The following is a 20,381-nucleotide window of genomic DNA, read 5'->3' on the forward strand; positions in this document are numbered from 1 at the left end:
CATTGCAACTTCACAAAGTCTGCTGCAGTTAGTTTAACATTCTGAGCTTTCTAAATCTTCTGTGGCACTTCTTGGTTTGGCAGTGCTGTTGTTACATAAGAGTGCTTTGGCATTTAATAAAGTTACATTTTAGCCCTTTAACTTACTGCTGGCTGTGCTAAAGCAGCCTATCTTTCTAAAGTTGAGTAAAAGTGCTTTTTTTAAAAAAAAAAAAAGTTTCCTTTTGTAAGGAGGATCCGAACATACAAAAAAAAAACCCACCTTTTTCTCTCCTCACACACACCTCCCTTTATTTTTTTTCCAATAAAAGTTTACTATCTTTTCTCCAAAGCCTTCAACTTTTGTTCTTTATCAGGGTTTGCGCACAAAAAGTTTGTAACTCCCTGCTATCTTCCTTGTTTGTAGGTCTATAACCCAGAGGTCCTCTGACTCCTGCTGCTCTTGTCTTGTGCTTCCAGCTCATGTCCAGAGTTGTTTACCTTGGCACTAGGAAAAGGGGTGAACAACCTTAAACTGTTATGTAGGGACAAGTTATTGTCTAGTTTTCTTTTTCCCATCATAGATCTGTTTTGTGTTCTGCCTGAGACTCTTCCAAACTTGCTTCTCAAAGTATTCCACCTGGTGGCAAAATTAGGGAGATAGGGAGTAGAAATGGTTTACACAGACATAGATCAAGTAGTGTCAGAACCTGTAATACAAGTCCTAATTTACTCCAGTTCCATATTTTATAGAAGACAGAGAAATGAGAATATATCTGTGTGCCTTAAATAAGTCTTAGATTTTTTTTTCCTGCGTCTATAGCAATGTAAATTTGACATTTAATGCTTTATACTCTTCTTCTCTGAACATAAATAAAATTGAATAGCCTAGCAGTAGGATGGAGGACTCTTCTATCTGTGAGAAGACAGTACTGTGTATTGGTACTTATTTCTGTTTCATGAAAATTCTCACTGCAGGGTACCACCTGCAGAGGAATTGGTAAGGTGTGTAGGGTTCTGGATAGCACCTGGAGCATTTGACAGCTTGCTTTGGAACAGACAGAAACAACACCTGTTGGGAGTCGTGTGGAAAATGGTTTTCTATTACAGGAGAGGGACAAAGCTCACGGAGTACCAGTGGGTTTTCAGTCCTATAGTAGATTAAATGGAATCAGTATAAGGAGAGCTGACTTATGTGACTCTTCTTTCCAATGATGAAGTCTGCTATTGATCCATCTTGAGCTCTAGTCCTATACCCGTGTAATTACACTGAGTCTCTGAATCTGAGAAATGACAGGACAGGATGCTGCTTGGCTTTTTGTCCTGTCAAGTATACATGCCTTGAAGTGATGATCTGTGACTTGAACTTTTTCTGTAGCAGGTATCTGAGAAGTCTACCGAAAGACAATGCTCTGTAGCTTAATGCCTGAGAGTTTAGTACTTGTCAGCCTTCTCATTAAGATGGTACGTGAACTTTGTTCCGTGGTTTGATCTTCAAACCTGGCATGGAATATTATGCAGAGTATGCTTCTGTGTAAAATAAAAGTTATTTGTTTAGAGTGTTCTGTACAAGACCATTTAAATTGTTGAATTTACTTATTGTAGGTTATTTCTTGCAAGGTAATCACTGTGTAGGGAAGTATTACATTGCTACAGTGTGATTTAAAATTTTCCTTGTGTTCTGTAGATCAACGTCAGAGTAACCACAATGGATGCAGAGCTGGAATTTGCCATCCAACCCAATACAACAGGCAAGCAGCTCTTTGATCAGGTAACTTATTTGCGTTTCTATGTGTGCACATACATGCCTGTGTATGTATACAAATGCATCATATTGTGGCTATTAATGCAGAGTTTGATAAAGCAGCAGTGTTCTCCTGTATAAAATTGTGTACTGTATGTGTGTGTAATGTAACTGATCTAAGCTATGCTGTTGATTAGATTGAACTTCAGCATCTATCCAAATGGGATGTGCTAAATTCAAAGATGATTCTGCATAAGTAGGTGAACAATGAGGGGTCAGTTGAATATTATTTATACAGCTTCTTCACAGAATCACAAAATGAATCACAGAATGGCCTGGGTTGGAAGGGACCTCAAGGATCATGAAGCTGCAACCCCATCGCCACAGGCAGGGCCACCAACCTCTGTATCTAATACCAGACCAGGCTGCCAAAGGTGCCATCCAACCTGGCCTTGAACAATTCCAGGGACGAGGCATCCACAGCCTCTCTGTGCAGCCTGTTCCAGCACCTCACCACTCTCATAGCAAAGAGCTTCCCCCTGACATCCAACCTAAATCTTCCCTCATTACAGAATCAGAGAAGGTGTTTCTTCAGAAGTGCTTCAAAGTAATGTTATTATACAGTGATTAGACAAAAATACCAATTGCTGTAGGAGTGTTAGAATTGCATCTATGAGGAATTCTTATAACCTTCACTGTTGTTTAAAAGAGTGTAATGCAAAAACTAAGGAAAGCTAGCAAAGCTATCATTTTCCTTCAAGAATCTGTAGAAGCTGTATTGAATATTGAATGTTTGAAAAGTAGTGCTATCCTATAATCCAGTTTGCTTTAGTTTTAAACTTGAATTTCAGAGTGAAAAACTATGAATTACAGCTTTTAATGTGCTTCTGGTCTGCAGGCCCATCAGAACTACGCCTTTTCACTTGTCTGTATCTTGAAAGCAGTTAAATGAGCTACATTAATGATTTCTTTAAAAACATTGTTCTTACATTCATTCTTTCTGATATTAGCCATCAGAACCTTGAAATACATATTTTTTTGCTACAGCTGTGGAGTGTTGTAGAAAATCTTAAAAGGTAGCCAATATGTCATTTCTTTTTTTCCTTGAGGAAATAAAAAGTACAGTATATAATTCAGGCTCAAGGGGCGTGCATTCAGTTAAAAAATGAAGAAGTATTTCAAATTACTCTTCAAAAACAGTGCAACTGTATTAAAAAAAATATTGTTTTAGTGGGACCATCACTTCTGTCCACTCCACTGTGGATGCTTCCATTACGTAGAGCTGAGCATTTTGGAGAAAGTGACTTTTTTAGAGGCTTTCACCACACCAATTAAATGTCTCAGTATGTAAGTTGAAGGGATGAGAATTTCTTTGTTTTTAACAGTAAGCCTTTTACTTTATAGTCAAGTAAATCTGCCACTTTTGTTAGAAGCAAGTGTGACACACTTCAACCCCCTTCTCCTTTAACCACTGTCAGTAGCAGTGCATCTTCAGCCTCAACAGAGGAGTAGACTTCTTGACTCTCTGAAAGCCTTGAAGGGAGGGGAATGGATGCATGGCCAGCTGTTTTGCTTTTTGTCTAGCCAATGCCTAGCATCAAATAAAAAGTATGATATCCTGTGACGCAAAAGCTCAAGGCTATTGCTTCTCTTTTGCCAACCTTTGCTATATCTTCTGCCGTGCAGCGTTGGGTGCGGTGACATTCTGCTGTGTAATATCTTGTGCCCAGGTAATCAGTTTCATCCAAATTGGGCTTTTGCAAGAAGGGAACAAAGATACAGCTGTAAATTCTTCGTCCTTTCTGACATATTTACATATTTCATGTTCTCTACAACTTTGTTCCTTACCTCTCTGTGTGGCTTATGACATCTCAGTAGCTCTTACAGTCAACTTGTGGAATTTTAAGTTGGAAAGCTTCAAGACAGATAAAACCAGCTAGAATAGTTTTGTGTCAAGAGAAATACTTTCAGTCTGATCTTAAATTTATACATGGATTACACAGAATAGCATCATGAACTGAACTGTTGCCAAGCCAGCATTAAATTTTCAGGCTTAAGTGATGCTATTTCTCTATAGAAAAATAGGGTAGCACTGCTATTAAGAGATTTGGTCTGCCAGGTTCATGCAGAGATGATGGATAACATGGCAATACACTTGTTAGCTGGTGCTTGCTGAAAATAACTTGTCCATGATTTTTTCTGTTGTCTAGTGCTCTTTTTGTTTTGGTGAACAACTTGTCCTTCCTTCAGTCAGCGGTTCTTTCAAATTTGTAGATACTGTTTTCTGGAGTTGTTATTTCCCTTTCTGTTTGTGTGTTTATCTTTGTCTGCTAGCAAACAAGAATTTGGTGTTCTGATGGCTTTTTCTGTTCTGTTTTGAAATGTACTGAAGTTCTTGTTTATTGCACAAGCCTGTTCTATAATGACTCGTACTCTTTCAGACTCCTACTATATCCATAGTCCTTTCATTAGTCCTTTAGTCCATCGTGTCAGCGGTCTGTATGAGCAAGAGAAGGTCCATCCTCTTTTTCTCAACCAATTGTTCATCTATGACTTCTTCCTAGAAGAGAGGGAGTGCTGTGGCAGGTGTGTTTCCACAGTCTGAGGGTTTGGTTTTTGTCCTTCTTCAGTAAGGCATTGGCACTAAGCATCAGAACTGATCTTACTGTAGTTTCAGTTCAGGAAGGAAGAGTGGGAGTATTGTCTCCTTCATCTCAAGTTAAACCCCAAATCTTCTTTTCACGTATCTCAGAAGCCTTCCTCACAGTATTTCAGAAGTTGACTAACTGAATTTACTGCAAGTCTGTGCTCTTGTGCATGTTTTGATTTGCCAAAGCACGGATCTATCTACAGCAGGTTTTTATTACCTGTTAATTGCCAAACTGTAGGCTGTAATGGTGGATAAATCTGTTTCATGGTTGTGATGAAAACTTGCCCAAGGCTATCTAATACATCTTTGGAGGCAGAACTATAAATCAAATTGTGAAGTTTTCCGTTGTGTACTTACTTTTTTGTATCATATTATTTTTGTGTGAGTGCCTGTGTTATCCTGGTACAAACTTTCAGAAGTGTTTTTTTTGTTTCTGTTTTTTTTTTTTTTTTTTTTGAGATGAGATGGCAGAGATAGACTGGGACAGAGGAGGTTTAGGTTGGATATTAGGAAGAAGTTTTTCATCCAGAGGGTGGTGATGCACTGGAACAGGTTGCCCAAGGAGGTTGTGGATGCCCCATCCCTGGAGGCACTCAAGGCCAGGCTGGATGTGGCTCTGGGCAGCCTGGTCTGGTGGTTGGTGACCCTGCACATAATAGGGGGGTTGAAACTACATGATCACTGTGGTCCTTTTCAACCCAGGCCATTCTATGATTCTGTGGACCATAATTTTTTTTCCTTATTTGTTGTCTGAGGTAAAACAAACTAATATGTAAGCTGTGTTTGGTATTGATTTATGAGCACGTGTAACCTTCTATTGTAGTAGAGAAACTATAGATTTGAATAAGGTGCAGTGCCCTTCTCTACTGAAGGGCAGTACACTGCAGGTGAGAGTGACATGTTTTGATGAGGGCATCTGCACTTGGCTCATTGTGCCTTATGGGCAGAGTTGAGCACCTGATATTCTTGGTGACTTCTGTTGCAGCTCATGGTGCTGGTCAGCTACCAAGGCTTCACTCACATGGCTATGAAGCAAAGAGCATTTTCAGAGTTGTCTGCTAAAGCCTTGATAGTTTGATAAGTATTATACAGCCAATCTGCCAAAGGAAGCAGCAGGTCTTTAATTTTCTGTGTTGGGACACCGGATATAACTCAAGATAGTAGCACTAACATAAACTTGTTCTCATCTTCTCTGATGTTCCAGAGTAGGAAGATAAAGTATAGGAATGTAGGGACTTCAGAGAAAATAACTGTGCACTAAAAGAGTCATATTGGATCCATGTGTGTTGTCAATTCTGTGCTTTGGTTGAGCTTGAAAGTGGGAGGGTAGAGGAAGAGAATAAAAAACTGCTCTTAGGTTGGTGTAAACAACAGTACACACGTGCAAGGGATCAGAAAAAATTTTGCACAGTGGTCTTGTGACACTTTCTGATTTTCCAAATTTTAATTTAACAACTGATAGTACCTTCCTTAAGGTGGAGGAGGATCTATGCATAAAATTCTTTTTACTTCACGTGCATCTGAATGCTTCCATAAAACAGCCTTCAGTAAACCAACTTGCCAGGTCCTACCTGAGAATGTAACATAAGTACTGCCATACTGCCTCTTCTGGAGCCAGAGTTCAGTTATTAAATAATCTTTGCTGGACCTTTCTGATTAATTGCTTATTGAATCCAGGCGTACTCCTGCCATGCAAAGGACTTGTAAGATAATTCCGTGGTTTCTTTCTATTTCATGGAGTAGAAGTGCTTCTTTTTGTTGGCTTTGAACCTCCTATCTAATTATTTCATCTGACTCTCTTAATTCATATGTTATGAGAAATATTGATGAATCAGTTCCTGTTCTCCTACATGCCATGAACACTGTAAGAATCTGCATAATATTTTCTCCTTTCTTAGTTCTCCATGTCAGTGGCTTTTGTTCCAGTCTTGTTTATGCTGTGATATTCCTTATCTCCAATCCTTCATTTGAATGTTTGTGAAGGATTTTCAGTGCTGCTTTTATAGGACAAGGTGACCAGTTTGTATATCTTATTAGAGATCTGTGAATACCATAGACTTGTATGATAATACAACAGCATTGTAGCTTTTTACCTCTACAGCAACTGCTTTCTTAACATAATTAAAATGTCCTCATTTATGCATGTTATACTGTTTTTATTAAATTTCATCTTTTATTGAAGTTTATCTTTTACTGTCTATTAAGAGATCATCTTGGAAGGTTTTTACAGATTCTGTCACATCAGTTTCATTCTATTTACTTATTTATTTATTATCACGTATGCAGTCTGGTGAGACTTCGCTGATGGTTGCGCTACAAGTAATTGCTGTCTGTTGTGGGGACTGCTTATCTTTATTTTCTCTTTATCTAGTTCATCCATAAAGATGCTTTTCCTTTATTTGAGGACAGTTTTCTTTCTTTAATAGCCTTTGCCTAAATCAAAAACTGTGTAAGCAATCTCTATTTGGTTTATCAGCCAGATCATTCTTACCTCTTTTATCATTAACTGTTAGAAGATCTGAGAAATACCTAGCAGAGGTGATTCATGCTCTTTACATCATACTTGTCCAGAGGTATTGTTCAGTGGTATAGTTTCATTGCTTGTCTTTAGTTGAAGTAGACTTGCTTGTTGGTTGGTCTGCGGGTAGCTTCCCAGACGTGGTTTCAAAGATCAGGATCCTGTTTGCAGCTTTGTATTCCTCAGGTGCTGAGTTTGATAAATGCAGTAAGTTGCTCATTGGAGCTGTTTCCTTGGCTACAAGGTGCTTATTTTGAATATTTTGCTTCTGTTGCCTATGTAAAAATAAATAAATCTCATTACATTTAAATTTGAGGTAGCTTATACAGGGTAACAACCATAAGATTCCTGTTGCGCTGATCACTGATAACTGTGGATTGTTTTTCTTTAGGTGGTAAAAACTGTTGGTCTTCGTGAAGTTTGGTTTTTTGGACTGCAGTATGTGGACAGCAAAGGCTACTCAACGTGGCTGAAGCTAAATAAAAAGGTAATTATCTCCTGGCACTTAAGTAAATATATAATTTTAAATATACTTCTGTAAGACTTGCTGCTTTGCTGTTGTAGATGAGATTTATCAAATTTAGTAAAGAAGTAGCTTCTTGTTTGCTTTAAATGACAAAATACAGTGTTTAGAAGACTCTCACCCTGCTGTCCATGCTGCTTTGGATAACACCCACAATACAGTTGACTTCCATATTTGTCCTTGTATTGCCTTTCACTCACTGTTTACTCCAAGCTTCATGAATGACTTGTCATAGAAAGTCATTAACATCTTTGTGGCCCTCCTTTGGACCGGCTCCAGCAGCTGCATGTCCTTCTTGTGTTGGAGGCCCAAAACAGTACTCCAGGTGGGGTCTCATGAGAGCAGAGCAGAGGGGCAGAATCACTTCCCTCTGCCTTCTGGTTGCACTTCTCTTGGTGCAATCCAGGATACAGCTGGCCTTCTGGGCTGCAAGCACACGTTGCTGGCTTAAGTTGAGTCTTTCATCAACTGACAGCCCCAAATCCTTTTCCTCAAGGCTGCTCTCAAGCCATTCTCTGCCCAGTGTGTATCTGTGCTTGGGATTGCCCTGACACAGGTGCAGGACCTTGCATTTGGCCTTGTTGAACTTCATGAGAAATTCGTGAGAATGGTTGCAGCATAAATCGTTACCATTTTTGATACTTTCTACTAGTCAAGCAAACAGAAGCATAATTTCCTATGGGGTAAAGTTGTGAAAGGACTACTTGTGCACATGAAATTAGATATGAAATGAAATGCATGTGGAATTGGGATGTATGAAATTTATTCTGAATTTACCTTTTAACAATCACTGTATTATTGGATGTTAAAATGATATTTTCTTTTATTTTTGCTTGTCAGTATGAGTGCTGAAAGCTGAGCTCCAATAAAACAGTAAATTAACAGAAGATCTGTTTTTGTGTATAAATTATAGACTAGACAGCTGTTTAATACTTACAAGCTGATCACATCTCTTCAGGAAAACTGTGATAAGTCTTGTCCATAAGTTCTACAAAAATGTGATGAATGGAACTGTGATTTTTGCACAGGAACAAAGCGCATATACTTGGCTCAATAGTTCAAGGACTTCTTTTAAAAGAATAATTCACCTTTACCCTTAAGTTAATATGCTGTAATTCTTGCTAGGGAATCTTTATTAAACATATTTTGTTTCTTCCTACAAGTCATTGATGTCAAGTTCATTGTATTTATTATAACATTTTGTGCTCTTCCTATCTTTTCTTTATTTGCTTATTTTTCTTCCTTAGGTAACACAGCAAGATGTAAGGAAAGAAAATCCTTTGCAGTTTAAATTCAGGGCCAAGTTTTTTCCAGAGGATGTATCTGAAGAGTTAATTCAGGAAATAACACAAAGACTTTTCTTCCTGCAAGTCAAAGAAGCTATCTTAAATGATGAGATATATTGTCCACCAGAAACGGCTGTTCTTCTCGCTTCTTACGCTGTCCAGTCCAAGTATGGAGATTACAATAAGGAGATACATAAACTAGGCTACCTAGCCAATGACAGGCTTCTCCCTCAGCGGTGAGACAGACCATAAATACATGTTTTTGCATCGTTTGCTCTATATAAACTTGATTACAACACACTGTTGTTATAGTGAAAATATTAAGTGAAAAATGCAATTAATGGTAGCTTTTTTAAAAGGGTGCATGTTTTTCTAGTAGAACTTAAAAGAACTCATCCCAATTTAGACTAAATATGAAAGCTGTGGGAAAACTGTGGGTTTCTGGAGACCTAATTCTTGTTCTGTCTTCAACCTGCTGCACAGATTTAGCCAGTGAAATATTCAGAGTTCTGCAAAATACATACTTATCAAGAGTTGCTGGAGGCTTGCCTCTGCTGAATTAAAGTCATGTTCTTTAAGTTATTCAGATTTGCCCTTTTTCTTCACTTCATGGTGTTTTTGTGCAAGAAGTTTTGGTAAATGGTAGTAAATTCCTGAAAAATAGTTATAAAATACATTTTCTGCCATGTGTTTAACTTACAAATGCTGACCTGGACAGAAAATTTAGAAAATGAGTTCTTGTCATTACTGTGTGTGAATGTTTTTGTATCAGTTATTCATGTAAGTGCCTAGGGAGGGTAAGAACCAGGGTTATAGTTCTGGGTTGTTTCTCTTTCTTACTCACAGCTGAAACTGTTCCTGACAAGCATTGGCAGTAGGGGAAGCATTGCAACACAAATTTGCAAAGCTAGATAGTTTTGTTAGTGTAAATGAAGCCATGACTGTGTATTGTCAACAAATGTGTGCTTACTAAGTATGTAACTTCAGTGCATCTTCGAAGGGATGAGAACTGTGGAATAATTTCAGTTTTCTTTGAAATCCATACACTGTCTTTTTTTATTTGAAAACTAAAAGTAGAAATTAGCTCCTTAGCTAACGTGAGAATCTTCTAGCTAGTAAAAAAAAAAAGCATTTCAAAATGTGATAAGTGTTGAAAGAAATGTTTTTGTAAATGTTTCAGGTTTTTAAAAATCTTGGGTAAGTGCTGGCTGTTGGCTGCTTTCTTCCTTCTTATTGCAGTGAATTCCTAAGGAAGTACTCTTCTGGAGCAGTGTAGAAGGCATGGAGACTAAGAATCAGTACAACTCATTATTGAATAGAATAGTTCACAAATCTTTGTCTTTGCTCAGTTGATGACAGCCTGTGGAACACTGGAGTGCTTGTGTACAACACAGATTCAAGTACTTAAGATGCTCCTTTTCAGTAAACATGTTCAGATGATTTCCCAGCATGTTTTCAATGAGTTGTGTCAGCTTGTGCTGAGTGGGCACATAGCTTTTGTATTCATTCTAGCACAGTTACTCCTGTTTTGCCTCCTGTCGCCAGAGATTTGCTAGAAAACTATCAAATACTTAATAAAAATACTTCAAAGTAATGTAATGTCAAAAATAGTTGTTTCAGAAGCAGGCTAGCTTTTCAAAACTTATGAAAAAAGGTCAGGATTTGCAGTTCTCCTTAAGTATAGAGTTGCATTCACCGGTCAGAATATTGTGGATTTCTTGGCTCAAAGTTACAAGTTGGGCAGCAACAAGATAGTAAGTCCGTGTGTATCTGCTGGCTGCATTTCATAGTAGCATGTGAAGGGAGATTCAGATGATGAGATGGCTGTGTAACTAGATGTGGGGTAGAGTTGCAAAATGAGCAAGTGTGAGACAGACATCCTCTAAAAAGATAAACACTGCGTTAGTATCTTCTGCATCATGCTGTCTGTTTCTTACTGTAGTTCCCTAGAAACACAGGGAAAAGTAGTAAACTTACCGTCCCGATTAAATAGAAATGAAGGAAGAAAACTGTTCTGACTTCTTTTAGTAAGATTATCTTGCAGTCCCCTTTTAGTTAGTTGCCCTTTGAAGTATCTTCTCTAGGAATGCTTGAGAGGCTAGGTGCATGGAGTAAAAGCATAATACATATCCGTAATTGCAGCCTGCTGTAGGTAAACCTCAAGTCAGCTTTCTTCACTATTCTGATTTTCCTTGACAGCAGAATGAAAGCTTGAATCCATCTGTAAATACATAAAGGCCAATTTGTGGCATTGTGTATGAGGTCTTAATAAGTCTGTGTGTTTTGGAGAGTTCCAAATGTTACGTTTTATGGCTTTTTTGAAAGCTGCCATATGCCATGGTGTGAGCTGCATTGTAATACAAACTGTACAGAATACCACAAAAAGTGAATCCACACTACTTTTTAAATGTATATATATTTTTTGAAGTTCCAAACTTATGTGTTTGGGTGAAAAGATGAGCAGTATATAGGAAGGAATGTTTAAATTTCTTCAAGCATATGTTGTGCCACAAGGTTTAAAGAAAAAAAAGTTTGGTTAAGAGATAAAATGATAATCAGTGTAATTGAGTAACAATTTCTGTTCACAGTGTGTTAGAACAGCACAAACTGACAAAAGAACAATGGGAAGAGAGAATACAGAATTGGCATGAAGAGCACAGGGGAATGTTAAGGTAATTACATAGAAAATGTTCCAAGGCCTGTAAGGGTATTTCTTATTATTATCAAGATGTGTTTTGGGTGGTATTATTTTTGCTTGGAAACTTCTGCTCTGGCTGGCATAAGCAGTTATCAAGAACTTCGATGGAAATTTGGATGAGAGTTGAATTTCCATTTGGATTGTTGACTGCCTACGTGATTTCTGGCAAGACTGTCAACTGCTTTTGTCTGCAGTTGCATACCTCTAAAATGTATTTATTTCTTTACTCCTCGGGCTGAAAAGACAAAGTGCAGAGATTAAACTGTATTTGAGTATTAGGGTATAAAGCGCTATAAGTATTTAAATCAATGTACATGTGAATTTTCAAGAGATGTTTGATTCCTAATTAAACTTCTCACTAAGTTACTCTGTAGTTCCCCTATTCTTACGTTGTATTTCTGACTTGTCTGTACTACGCATTTACACTTCTCTCTGTTCTTTTTGTCAGGGAAGATTCTATGATGGAATACCTTAAGATAGCACAAGATTTGGAAATGTATGGAGTCAACTATTTTGAAATAAAGAATAAAAAAGGAACTGAGTTGTGGTTAGGAGTTGATGCCTTGGGTCTGAATATTTATGAACATGATGATAAGTAAGTGGCTAATACTCATTTTTACAGTTTTGTCCTAGGAGATCCTACCTGAGGTTATACAAAAGCATGTGTTTCAATAGCATTTAGCAAAATGGGGTTTCAAAGATCTTCTTATCTATGTGAAAGGTAAAACATTCCAATAGTTAATTTTGTGAAAGAAATAGCTATTCAGGAGAAGTGAATGGAAGGACAGTTCTGTGTAAACTTAAATTGATGTTGCTAAGTGTGGATGTTTGTAGCAAGAACATTTTTTATGTAGTTTTTTCCTGTACTTTTCACTCCTTCAAGACTTTTAAGTCAGAGTGAACTGACTAAGTCAGGGTGAAGCTGAACATCGTGTTTGAGAAGTTTGCAAGAATTAGAGCTCTTAGATCAGAAAGAGCTTTGGTATCTAAAAATGAAACCTCCTAGACATCAAGGAAAATGGATGGATCTTCTATTCTGATAGAGATCAGATTCTGCCTTACTTGGATAGAGGTAGAGCTGAAATATACAGAACTCAGTCTTAGTACTGAAGAACAGATTCATTCTTTTGTTTCTTTTTAGACGCTTATGTTAGTGGTATGTGGTCTTAACAGTACTTTCACAGTGATTTGAAGTAAAACTTGTCAAACACCAGATTACAGCTGTCATTTGAACTGAAATTTCATGCTTGCATGTGTATGATCCTTAACAAAATTCTGTGAGTCTTAATTGCCATTAGATGGCAACATAACTCCTGAAGGATGATGAAAATATTCAGGGAATGTTCAAATGAGGTTGAACAATCAACCATTTTTTGGTATTTTAATTCAGATAGAGAGCAATCAAACCTTTTTTAAAATACTTTTCATTAACATAATATAAACTCAGAAAACTTTCTGTGCTGATGGAGTCAAATATTTATGTTTTACAATTTAAGAACTGTACTTCTTTTCAGAGTTAAAAGTTTTGCAGTTGGTGCAAAGCATTGTAACTGCTTCTCAACTTCATTCTACTGAAAGCGCAAGTAGATGAAATTCATTGTGAACTTTGGAAATGTACTAAGATGTCTTACAGCCAAGTTGAACTAAAGTAAAGCGTTACTGAAGGATGATCTAATTTCAGTCCTTGGAATGTCTAACTTTTCTAAAATTATATATCCGTTCTCTGAAGGGAAAATTATCAGTGGCTGATGAGGAATCACAGTATTTGGCATCTATTCAGCATGTGGTATTCAGCACGTATTTAATGGTAGTAGAAAATGTCAAAGCTGAAATTTCTGAATTTCTTCTGTTGCAGTGCTATCAGAATATGAGAGTTACTATTACAAACTCATCAAATGAGTATGTGAAATTGTCAATTAAAGTATGCTTAAACTTTTGTCGTGGTAGGTTTTGTAAACGTAATTTAATTGTGGCAGTGAAAACAGGAAGAAAATAAGGCTTATGTGTCAGTGGACATTAATGAAATGCCTATCTTTTTCTTCTTTTAATGAGAACTTTTTCTCTTTGAAGGCTGACACCCAAGATTGGTTTTCCTTGGAGTGAAATAAGAAACATCTCTTTCAATGACAAGAAGTTTGTCATAAAGCCAATTGACAAAAAGGCCCCTGTAAGTTGTCTGTAGAATAGTATGCCTCTTTATGCGAAGGGTTTCAAGCCTGAAGGAACCTGCTCTGGTACTATGGCATAAGCAAATATTTTATGCCTTTTTTGTATTGGTAGAATATACAATAATCAAAAAGAAATTCAAGTTTTGAAGTGTGGTGCACTTACTTTCACTCTTTTTCCTTCTTGTTGACACTTAAGATTTCTTTTTCTCCTATAAGCCAGCTCATGTTTCGTGACGAATTCAAAAGCTGCTCTGCAGCATGCTGAATTCCCTGCACTCCTACCTCTTATTTTTATTTTTTGCTTGGATTACAGTAGCACCTTCCATCAGAGTATGAGGCAAAACACAACGTTAACTTGCATTGAAGCATAGAAAATAGCACTACTTTTAGAAATTTAAATAGTTTTGAGTAGAGTAGTTAACCTCTACATAGAGGAGTACAGATGGAGTTTTGAATTTATCTTACAGGGTCCTTATGGTAGCTGCATTTTGGAGGAAGAGTTTAAAAACATTTGTAAATTTAAATTTAACAAATGCACAAATGCAGTAATACTTTGGCTCTCATCACAGCTGAGTTTTTCTACTAAGGGATGTGCATATTTTTCTAGGATTTTGTTTTTTATGCACCTCGTCTGAGAATTAACAAGCGTATTTTGGCACTGTGTATGGGAAATCATGAATTGTACATGAGGAGGAGGAAACCTGATACAATTGAAGTGCAACAGATGAAGGCCCAAGCTAGAGAGGAGAAACATCAGAAACAATTGGAAAGGTAATTAACAAACTTTCATGAAACAGAAGGAAAATTCTTCTATCCTTTTCAGAATACTAACTCATAGAATATCAAACATCCTAGCATTCTGGAAAAGACATCTGCATTTCTTTCTGTAATAGCTAAGCAGGTTTGTGCACTGGCATGGTTCACCTGTTTTAATAGAAAGCCGTATTCCTTTGGAGCTTTCAGCATAGTAATAGTAGCTCTACCGTTGTTTCTCATGAAGCTTTTTGTGAAACATTTAAAGTTTCTGTTGCTTGATTCTTAGGGACTTCTATACTCTACATGTGAACCGTGAAAGCAAGTTTAGCAAAGAATATAACAACTTTCCTTTTCTGTATTCAAAAAATACAGTGGCTGTTTCTAGCCCAGATGGAACATCAGTCATGTAAAATGCTACTATAATCTTGGCTTTACCTAGTTGGACCATAACCAAGGTTGCTAATTGGTTCTGTTCGTAATTTCTTTTTATGCGCTGTATTTTGAAATGGAGAAACTTGGTTATTACGTTTGAATATGAATTCAAAACATTGAACATTATTTCTTTATTGCTTGAGTAAACTGAAAACAAATGCTACTGGAATCCTCAGAGTAGAATTTAATCTATTTGATGTTTAGAAAAAAGCCTTTTATTATTTTCAGAGCACAGCTTGAAAATGAGAAGAAGAAAAGGGAGATTGCAGAAAAGGAAAAGGAAAGAATAGAGCGTGAAAAGGAAGAATTAATGGAACGCTTAAGACAAATTGAGGAACAAACAATGAAAGCTCAGAAAGGTGAGCTCTCACTGCTCCTGGGTTTGTTCTGATAACACTTTAGTTTGTTTGGGCAGGGCAGTTCCATGGTTTGTGTTTGTTTTTCTGTGTGGTGTTTTGTTTTGTTTCCTTTTTGGAATTTATTTTAATAGCAAGACAAGATAGTGGCATTTATGCGTTAATTTCAGAAGAGCTATTCTTTCCCCAGTTGAAAGTTGAGGTACGTGGGTAAGCGTTTTCATAATATAAAAAACAATTGCTAATATAGCAAGAGTCTTAACTTCCTTTTTATAAATGAAAATTAAACAGCATACAGTTTAACGCAGATTTATGACATACTTGAAGTGCTGAAAATCTGAGTCTGGAGAAGGTAGGGGGACTAGACTTATTCAGAGTAATTCCTCCAGGATTTTGTTGAATTTAGCTTTTCATTTGGAAGTTCCCTTATGCCTTTGTTTTTCCATTCCTTTGGTGCTGAGAACTTTAAAAATTCAAGTCTTAATGGGTTTTAGTGAATAAACCATGTGTGGTCAGTAAACAGTTTTTATGTTGAGCTATTCTGTGCAGTCATTATCTCCACTGCTTTTCCTCTCCTTTCTTTTTTTTTTGTTTTAGATTTGCTTTGTATTCATAAAAGTTCGATTCTTCTGTTCATAACTGTTGGCTTCAAGCTCAATAAAGACAATCACTGACTGTAGCTATGCAAATAAATTACATATGCCTACATTTTCTCTAGCTCTGCCTCCATAGTGCACAGTATTTTGATGCAGAACGGGCTGGAGGCACCCAGATACAACACTAAATCTGTGCCCTGGAATTGTTGAAGGGAGATGCTAAATTTAGAAGTGGTATGCATCTCCTAGGGCAAAAAAAGTCACAGATGCATTTTCAGTTCACAGCAGTGAGTTGCTAGAAAGTTTCTCAAGTCTTTGGAAGGTACGTAGTTTGACTAAACACAGACATTTTTCACCAGGTGCTGAAAAGGCCCTTCTGTTGGTGTGAAGGTTGCCTACCCTCTGTGCATTCCACCCCTTGCTTAAACTCCTCATGCCAAGGCTTCTCTGAGAAAAGGTTTAAACCTTTTTTTGTTGTTGTTGTTGGCTTTGTTTCAGATGTTTTTGATCTGGTGAAAGAAGTTTCATATCTGCTTTATTTAAAAAGTTTGGGTTTTTTAAAATGATGTTTGGGTCTAAATTTCCAATAAACTAACAAAAAAGTGATCTTGGGCAAAACATTCAGCAGGGAAAATATTAACTGAAGTATTTTTCATGAAGTAGATGTTAAGGAAACTTAAAAATGAGTGGTGTTTGCAAAGCCACTCTGACTTGGTGACATGTTCCAATTGCTGCTTTTCCAAGAGCAGGACATAAATGACAAAACCATGAGATTCTGGGGAACTTAACAGGAATCGCTTCGTAGCTTAGAGTTCTTGAGAGCTGTGTTTGCAGAGAAAACTCAGGAAGCACTTCTCGGTCTCTGTGTTCTGAGAATTCAGCATGGAATACAGTATCATTTGGAATTATTGCATTAAGTTAAACAGTGTGCTCAATCTTATTGTAATGAAGGAAAAATAAGACTCTTGCTGTGTTAAAGTTGTTAAACGCTTTATTTGGAAATACCTTTAGCCATAAGTTACTATGACAGAAATTGTTCTTTTAATTTAACATCGTACTCTGAAGAAGTTCTGAAGGAAAGAATATAAATATAAAACTATCAAAAATAAGTAAAAGAGGAAAGGGAAATTTCTCAATTCTGAACAAATTCTTTTATATTCTGGCAACTTTTTATAGGCAATGTAGTCTATCTGATGTAGTACATAATACACGTTACTAGCCTTTTTAGCATTCTTTTTACATATGGACTCGTTTATATAAATGGTGCCTTTGTTCTGTAGGTAATGTGGTAGCTTAATGTTTTCCATCTTCACTGGGAGGCTTTGTCTGTTCAAGCAGTGTTTTTAAACATTGGTGCCTTTTATTTAGTTTTGTAGGTACTGCAGTTGTACAACTCGCCCTACTTGTAATGCAGTGCCCCTGACTTTTTTGGCCTTCAAATTCTGATTATTTAAAAAAAAAAAATAAAAGAAATCCCTGTTCAATTCTTCCCTTGAAATTACAGTACTGGTAGATTATTGTTTCCTCTTAGCTCCCTATGTTAGAGTTCTGCCGTTTAGCTTGCAGTGTTTTCCTAACCAGGCAGCTAGACAACTGTTAGCCCTTCCTTGATTTCAGTTTTTCCTGTTTGCACTTTTTGAAAGTCTGTTCTCTGACCTGTCCAATGGATCTCAGGTCATTTTGCTGGAAGTGCATGTCTAAAACATCAACTGCATTTAAGATACTCTTATAAAGCATTTCAATGGAGTAGAAGTCTTTGGCTTTTTTATGGTAACAAGATAATTTAGTATATGTAAAAACTCATCTGTAGTGATTGGTGTGCGTTTATATATTGATCTGTTTTTATCAGGAAGCTGATAACCTTCTGCATCTCTGAGCTGTGAGGTGAAATATATCTAACGTGTGTACTAAAATATCTGAAGTGTGTACTAAAGAGGGAGGAAAAAATACTAGACATGGAGTGTATCTTCAGGGGATGTGCTGGCAGTTCTTGGCTTATATCAGGCTCACTTGAGGCAGTCTTGTAAAGCTCTGTGGTAGCTGTTATCTGCGTTACATATGAATAAGAAGTAAATAAAGATATATTGCCTGCAAACTGTCCCTTTGGCAGAGCTAGAGGAGCAGACCAGGAGAGCTCTAGAACTGGATCAGGAGCGAAAACGTGCAAAAGAAGAAGCAGAGCGCCTGGAAAAGGAGCGCCGAGCAGCTGAAGAAGCTAAAGCTGCTCTAGCCAAACAGGCAGCTGATCAAATGAAGAACCAGGAGCAGCTAGTAAGAGCCTTTAATCTTGTATCGAAGGAAATGAAAAACATAAATTCCAATGTAAATTTCAGTTGGATTGCATCTATTTCGTTAAATGAACAAGTATGTGAAATACCCCATGCTTTGTTACAGATTGTTGTGGGACTTCAAAACAAACAAAAAACAAACAAACAAAAAACCCAAACCTCTTAGGTTTTTATCTGTTTAGAGCATTATCTTCATGCATTCTGTGCTAGATGACTTCTTATTGAAGAATTGCTTGTGGTAAATGAGAAGGGAATGAAAATTTTATAGGAAAATATTTGTCAACTGTAAAACAGCTCTTGGTACTCTTTAAACTCAGCACACAATGCTTGAGGCAAGATTTATCTTAACAGTACTGAGATTATCGTCTAAAGTCATCAGCTTTTTGTTGAAACTGTTAGAGCTGTATTAAACTGAAACAGTGCCGAATGGTAATTTGTAACTGCAGGTCTTTATTTCCCAGCAAGTTTGGAAGTGCAGAAGATAGATTATTCCCCATCCCAGACAGTCTCCTATCAGACAAAAATACTGATTCTCTCTGTCTGTCATACATGTTTAAAATTTCTATTTTTAATAAGCAGAGCAGTGATGAATGATAAATGACTCTCTGCAGAGGCTCTGCTCTCTTCCACTGCAGAGCTGAAGTGGTATTGAACTAAAACTTCTGTCCTGTTTGTTTTTGTTTTAGGCAGCAGAACTTGCTGAATTCACTGCCAAGATTGCACTTCTGGAGGAGGCCAAGAAAAAAAAAGAGGAGGAAGCCTCAGAATGGCAGCACAAAGTAATGAGCTCATGTTGTGGGAATTCAGACCTTAAGAGAGAAACTAAGGGAGATAAGTGCAGAATTACCAGTGGAATTCCATGGGATTGGGTCTCTTACTCATTTCAGGCTTCAGATAAACTGCTTTTTTAAAGGGCTTTGTTTTCCTTTTTTTTTTTTTGAAGCCACTTTGTACTTATATGTAACTCATAGACAGAAAAGGGGGGAATCTTATCACAAATATATGATCAAAGATTTAAGATGGCTTTCTTATGTGGGGTGGTAGATTGAAGGTTTGTGCTTGAAAAGAAACGCATTAAAAGGGAGGTGTAAATAATAATAATAAAAAATCATGAGTGGTGGTGAAAAGATGGATCAGAGCTAGAACTAGGGCGTATAAAACATCACTAGACTATAACTTACAGCAAAACTGTTAACTCTTCTGGGGCCACACCTGGGGTACTGTGCTTAGTTCTGGGCTCCCAGGTAGAGGAGAAACTTGGACATACTCGAGACAGCCCAGAAAAGGGCCTCCAAACTGATGAAGGAACTGGGGCATCTTTCCTGGGAGGAGGGCTTTCTCAAGTATTTCTTGTGAATTTTCAGCTAGTTTAAATTGGTTTAAAATACTAAGTCTTGTTTACTGTATTTAGGCTTTTGCAGCCCAGGAGGACTTAGAAAAGACCAAAGAAGAACTGAAATCTGTGATGTCTGCTCCTCCTCCACCTCCTCCCCCACCAGTTATTCCTCCAACAGAGAATGAACACGATGAACATGATGAAAACAATGCTGAAGCCAGTGCAGAACTGTCTTCTGATGGCGTCCTGAATCACAGGAGTGAGGAGGAACGGGTAACAGAAACACAGAAAAATGAACGTGTTAAGAAACAGCTCCAGGTAATGAAGACATGTAGTTGTATCGGCATAATTCAGGCTTTGGGTTTTCATTTTTTATTTTTAAAAGGTCTCGTGGAAGTGTTGGTGTGCCAAGGAAGCACCCTTCTTATCAATTGCTGGGTTTATTACTAATTTAACAACCAGTATCATTCATAGTGTTACAGAGCAGAATAAATGGAAAGACCAGATGCAAGATCATGCTTTTGTGCTTTGTAGCTTAGAAGTATTACTATGTTGTCACACTGGATGGTGAAGACTTCAAGTAATTGTATAATGGCTGGGACACTGAATGTTGAAACGTAATGCTTTCCTTTTGAGTTCTGAAATCTATTAATTAGTGTGAACAGATTAATAGTATTTGGGTTTATTTGCTGCTGCTCACAGACATCATAAAAGTAGAGACTGAAGTATTTCCCCTTGAGGATGAATCTTATTTCCCCGATAGAGCATTTCCTTGTAGATTAGTCTAATGTCTCAAAGTATAATAATCTAATGTTAGTGGTAACGGTTTGCCACGTTATGAAATATGTTTGGGAAGGAAATGAAAGAAGTGGAAAGCTGCTTCTTTTTCTGGCAGCAATATTTTAATAGCATGATTCTGTAATGCATCTTTTCTACTTGCCCAGTCATTGATAGAGTCAGGGAGATGAGTGTGCTGTCTTCAGTCAAGCAGAAATAGAAGTAACATAATCTTCCTGTTTTAACTTGCTGGTCCCCCCGTTCTTGGATGTTAG

The 20,381-nt window shown here is 37.2% G+C and overlaps 1 protein-coding gene across 4 annotated transcripts in view; it reads left to right on the plus strand.

Moving 5' to 3' along the window:
• The window catches only part of RDX (radixin), a 35,644-nt gene that overhangs the window by 12,645 nt on the left and 2,618 nt on the right, over nucleotides 1–20,381 (plus strand). For 3 of the 4 annotated variants that reach the window (NM_204751.2, XM_040649097.2, XM_040649071.2), the window contains exons 3-13: nucleotides 1,666–1,749; nucleotides 7,282–7,377; nucleotides 8,661–8,935; nucleotides 11,288–11,371; nucleotides 11,846–11,992; nucleotides 13,468–13,564; nucleotides 14,173–14,336; nucleotides 14,982–15,112; nucleotides 17,816–17,976; nucleotides 18,680–18,772; nucleotides 19,405–19,647. In NM_204751.2, the coding sequence (NP_990082.2) occupies nucleotides 1,666–1,749; nucleotides 7,282–7,377; nucleotides 8,661–8,935; nucleotides 11,288–11,371; nucleotides 11,846–11,992; nucleotides 13,468–13,564; nucleotides 14,173–14,336; nucleotides 14,982–15,112; nucleotides 17,816–17,976; nucleotides 18,680–18,772; nucleotides 19,405–19,647 (1,575 nt within the window). Of the gene's footprint in view, nucleotides 1–1,665; nucleotides 1,750–7,281; nucleotides 7,378–8,660; nucleotides 8,936–11,287; nucleotides 11,372–11,845; nucleotides 11,993–13,467; nucleotides 13,565–14,172; nucleotides 14,337–14,981; nucleotides 15,113–17,815; nucleotides 17,977–18,679; nucleotides 18,773–19,404; nucleotides 19,648–20,381 lie in introns of those variants that run through there. The other variant, XM_015277633.3, reaches the window with a different exon arrangement.

This window comes from Gallus gallus, chromosome 1 (genome assembly GCF_016699485.2).
Source record: "Gallus gallus isolate bGalGal1 chromosome 1, bGalGal1.mat.broiler.GRCg7b, whole genome shotgun sequence".
Taxonomy (NCBI): domain Eukaryota; kingdom Metazoa; phylum Chordata; class Aves; order Galliformes; family Phasianidae; genus Gallus; species Gallus gallus.